The 4,915-nt window shown below is 54.8% G+C and overlaps 1 protein-coding gene across 1 annotated transcript; it reads left to right on the top strand.

Moving 5' to 3' along the window:
• Window positions 1-1,051: 1,051 nt before the first annotated feature.
• Window positions 1,052-1,984, top strand: LOC309584619 (olfactory receptor 14J1-like; the record flags this gene model as incomplete). The annotated part of the gene is made up of 1 exon (XM_082300744.1): window positions 1,052-1,984. One exon carries the CDS (start codon window positions 1,052-1,054, stop codon window positions 1,982-1,984), a length of 933 nt encoding a protein of 310 aa, XP_082156870.1.
• Between the last annotated feature and the right edge of the window lie 2,931 nt (window positions 1,985-4,915).

Genomic DNA, 4,915 nt, shown 5'->3' with positions numbered 1-4,915 from the left:
GGAAACAGCTTCAGGAGGAAAATCCCCAGGAAGCAGAGATGAGATCAGGGAAGGAGAGAAAACAAACCCAGAAATGTGTCAGGGAGAGTTTAGAGATCCCCACAGGATCCCCTCCAGTGCAGCCCTTCCCTCTGAACAAGCCCCCTCCCTCCTGTGCCCCCCAGCCAAGCCTCTGCCCTCAGGGCCGGGGGTCCAAGGCGTGAAGCCCCTCCTGGGCAGGCAGAGCTGCAGCAGAGCCGTGGGGCAGCTCTGCAGCCCCGGGCCCAGTTCCCTCTGCAGAGCACAGGGCTGGGAGCAGCTGCCCGGCCCTGGGGGCTCTGGGAGGGGGCACAGCTGGCTCAGGGTGACGCTGGCCCCAGTGCCCGGCTGTGGGCAGGGCTGTCAGTGCAGCCAGGGCAGCAGCTCAATCTCCCTTCATCCAGTGCCAGCTCTGGGACTCTTGGCTCTCTCCCCGAGGTTTCCTTCCAAGCTGGGAGTTTCCTCCAGGATGCAAACGTGTCCTGCAGCATCTTTGTGTTATCTGAAAGGCCCAGATAGAGGAGAAAAGCAGAGATGCTACAAGTGTGCAAATGCTGTTGGGTTGGTGAAATGAGCCAGGGGTGTCCTCAGCTACGAATGTGGTGCTGAGACCTTGAGAGAGGAAGAGACATTTGGGGGTCTGTGGTGGATCAATCTGCTCCCAGATCTTTAAGGGAAACATGGGAGTGTGAACATTCTGCATTTGAGAAAAGTGAAACCCCAGAGAAACTCTGAGCAGGTCATAACGACAGAGCACCTCCCCTGAGTCTCCACTCATCATCTTGCCTTGCAAAAGTTGCTCTGTTCTCCCTGAGGGCAGCAGAAATGCTGAGTGCTTCTGATATCCAAGAATACCAGGAGACATACGGGTGGTGATTAAAAACAAAAACCTCAGAATTCTTAAACACAAAAGGGTGTCTGTGTGTGTTCCAGGGAGGGTGGATGGGAAATGGCTTTTATTGTGGTTACATATCTCCTCTAACTGTTCACTGTCTTTTTCTCCGTGGCAGAACCCAATGCTCGGACACAGCCAATGTCCAACAGCAGCTCCATCAGCCACTTCCTCCTGCTGGCATTGGCAGACACACAGCAGCTGCAGCTCCTGCACTTCTGCCTCTTCCTGAGCATCTCCCTGGCTGCCCTCCTGGGCAACGGCCTCATCATCAGCGCCGGAGCCTGCATCCAGCACCTGCACAGCCCCATGTTCTTCTTTCTGCTCAGCCTGGCCCTCACTGACCTGGGCTCCATCTGCACCACTGTCCCCAAAGCCATGCACAATTCCCTCTGGGGCACCAGGCACATCTCCTACTCAGGATGTGCTGCTCAGGTGTTTCTGTTTGTCTTCTTTATGGGAGTAGAGATTTCCCTCCTCACCATCATGTGCTACGACCGCTACGTGTCCATCTGCAAACCCCTGCACTATGGGACCCTCCTGGGCAGCAGAGCTTGTGCCCACATGGCGGCAGCTGCCTGGGCCAGTGCCTTTCTCTACGCTCTCATGCATACAGCCAATACATTTTCCCTGCCCCTGTGCCAGGGCAATGCCCTGGGCCAGTTCTTCTGTGAAATCCCACACATCCTCAAGCTCTCCTGCTCCAAATCCCACGTCAGGGAACTTGGGCTCATCGCTGTCAGTGTCTGTTTGCTCTTTGGCTGTTTTGTGTTCATTGTTTTCTCCTATGTGCAGATCTTCAGGGCCGTGCTGAGGATCCCCTCTGAGCAGGGCCAGCACAAAGCCTTTTCCACGTGCCTCCCTCACCTGGCCGTTCTCTCTCTGTTTGTCAGCACTGCCATGTTTGCCCACCTGAAGCCCCCCTCCATCTCCTCCCCATCCCTGGATGTGGCACTGTCAGTTCTGTACTCGGTGGTGCCTCCAGCCCTGAACCCCCTCATCTACAGCCTGAGGAACCAGGAGCTCAGGGATGCCCTGAGGAAAATGATGACTGGATTTTTTCAGCAGCAATAAAGTGCCGGTTTTGTTCTCCACAGCTGCAGTGTAACTCAGTGCAGGCCCAGCCTGTCTGCTCAAGTTTTTCATAGTGGTTGTGTGTGTGCAGGGTTTCCTTTTTCATTTTGTGATAATGTTGTGCACAATGAAACTTTATTTATCCCGTCATCATCCCATTACTGGGATCATTCATCCTATTTATAATTCACTGCTTACACCTGGAATTTTACCCAGAGACAATGGAAATGAGGAATCACCTCCTCTGTGCACTTTAGCAAAATAAAGGATCCTGCAGCAACTTGTTTGTCAAAAATGCTTCCTTTGAAACCTCATCTGAATCTGGCAGGGCAGTGCCTGTGTGCAGAGGGGGAGAGAAGCTGAGTCCCAGCACAGCAGCAGGGCCAGGGAGCAGCAGCACTAGGTGCTTTCAGAGCTGCTCTGTTTATCCTTCCACGCTGTCCTTCTGTCCTTGTGTGAGTCCTCAGCTCTGGCTGCTGCGCTGCTGTCCTGCTCTGTGGCTGTCCTGTGACCACAGGAGGGGTTGACAGTTTTGTGTTATTTAAAAGTAGACAGCAGAGGCTGGAATTGCTGGGCTGATCAGTGAAGTTTTTCAGAATTTTATGGCCCTGGGATGTGAGTCACAGGTGGATCACAGCGAGTCCTGTAGCTGCCAACCTGAACATGAATAACAGAATGGACAAAGCTGCAGCTTAAATGTGACCTAAAATAAATCCCCAGAGTGACCAGCCCAGAGATTGTGGTCTGTGAACTGGAACAACCACATTACAACAGGGACTGCAGACCCACCAAAACCCCACCCAAACCCAGCTCAGAGGGGCGATGGTGGCCCCGTGGCAACCACTGGGTACCAAAGCAGTGAAGCCGTGGAGAGCGAGAGGCTCAGTCGCTGACATTTCTGTGGGACAGGACTGTCGTGTGAGGGGTGGGGGCTTTAGATCACAGGGGAATCATTGCCCAGGGAGTTTTTGTTCAGGTCTGTAGTGCATTGATGCTGCCTGGACTCCAGGCACCCACCAAAGCTGCTCTCTCACTCCTGTCCACAGCTGGACAGGAGAGAGAAAATATAACAAAGGGTTAATGGGTTGAGATAAGGACCAGGAGAGATCCCTCATCCAACACCGTCCTGGGCAAAACAGGCTCAACTTACAGATATAAAGTGAATTTATTAATAACAAAATCAGAGCAGGACAATGAGAAGTGAAAGAAGAGCTTTCAAAACACCTTCCACCACCCCTCCATCCTTCCCACCGATGGCGCAGGAGACAGGGAATGGGGACTGTGGTCAGTTCATCTCCTGTGGCTTCTCCCGCTGCTCAGGGAGAGGAGTTGTTCCCCTGTGAGACCGTGGGGTGCCTTCCCACGGGAGACAGTTCTCCGTGAGCATCTCTGATGTGGGTCCAGTCTGACGAGCAGCAGTCCCCCCAAAACTGCTGCGGCGTGGGTCACTCTTCCATGGGGTCAGTTCTTCAAGGCCAGGCTGCTCCAGCCTGGGAGCAGGGCCCCTCTGCACCGGGTCTGCCACTGGATCACAGCCTCCTGCAGGCATCCACCCGCTCCGACGTGGGCACCTCCCCCAGGGGCTGCGGGTGGATCTCTGCATCCCCCGTGGATCCCCAGGGGCTGCAGGGGCACAGCTGCTCCACCATGGTCTCACCATGGCCTGCAGAGGAATCTCGGCTCTGGCTCCTGGAGCACCTCCTCCCCCTCCTTCTCCACTGCCCTTGGTGTCTCCCTGTTGTTTCCCTCACATGTTCTCCCCTCATCTTCTTCTCTGACTAGAAAAACACTGTGTCCGACTTTGTTTTCATTTCCTTCTGAAATCTGTTATCACAGAGATGTTACCAGCCTCTCTCAGTGGCCCAGCCTTGGCCAGTGCCATGTCCATCTTCAGACCCATTGGGGATCGGTTCTGCCAGACACGGTGGAAACTTCCAGCAGCTTCTCACAGAAGCCACCTCTGTGGCCCCCCCGCTACCAAAAACCAGGCTGTGCCAAACCAACACACACAGGAAGGAAAGCACAGAGCCCCAGAGCTCCAGTGCAGGTGAGAAGCAGCTCTCGCCATGCCAAGGTCAGCCGGAGCTGTCAGGCGGCCCCAGGAGCCCAAGGCAGCCAGAGCTGTTCCATGTTCCCTTGGTTCCGTGGGCCCTGCAGTGCCACAAAGGCCCCTCGGTTCTTTGGGCCCAGCAGTGCCACAGTGGCCCCTTGGTTCCATGGAATGCCACAGGGTCACAATGGTCCCCTTGGTGCCCCCCAGCCCTGCTGGGTCACAATGGCCCCTGGGTTCCACAAGGCCACGCAGGGTCACAGTGGTCTCCAGAGGAAGGGCAGCACCGAGCCCCAGGGTTTCAGGGGCAGATGAGACACAGCCACCAGAGGCCAAGGCCAGCCAGATCTGTCTGTCCTGCCAGGTTTGTCTGGGAGCAACCCTTGGATATTGGGAATTTGGGAGATGGAATCCAAATTTTGGCCATTTGTGCCTGGACAAGCAGGACAAGTCTTTTCCATAAAAAGGAAAGCACAGAGCCCCAGCGTTTGGAAGGCAGGTGAAATCTGGCCCTCAGGAGGCCAAGCCAGCCAGACTTGACAGTAATGGCAGCTTTTGTCTGGGAGCAACCCTTGGATATCTGGAATTTGGAAGGTGGAATCCCAATTTTGGCCATGTGCACCTTTTCGAAAAGGATGGGTTTTTTCCATATGAAAGAAAAGCACAAAGTCCAAGTGTTTTGGAAGAAGATGAGACGTGGCCACCATGAGCGAGGGCAGCCAGACCTGTCTCTCATGGCAGCTTTTGTCTGGGAGCAATCCTTGGATAGACAGAATTTGGGAGGTAGAATCTCAGTTTTGGCCATGGGCGCCTGGACGAGAAGGACGGTTCTTTTCCTTAGGAAGGAAAGCATGGAGCCCCAGGAGCCCCAGGGCTCCTGA

This window comes from Coloeus monedula (assembly GCF_965178545.1).
Source record: "Coloeus monedula genome assembly, chromosome: W".
Lineage (NCBI taxonomy): Eukaryota > Metazoa > Chordata > Aves > Passeriformes > Corvidae > Coloeus > Coloeus monedula.
Note: the sequence above shows the minus strand (reverse complement) of the source record. Positions and strands in the feature narration are given on the sequence as shown.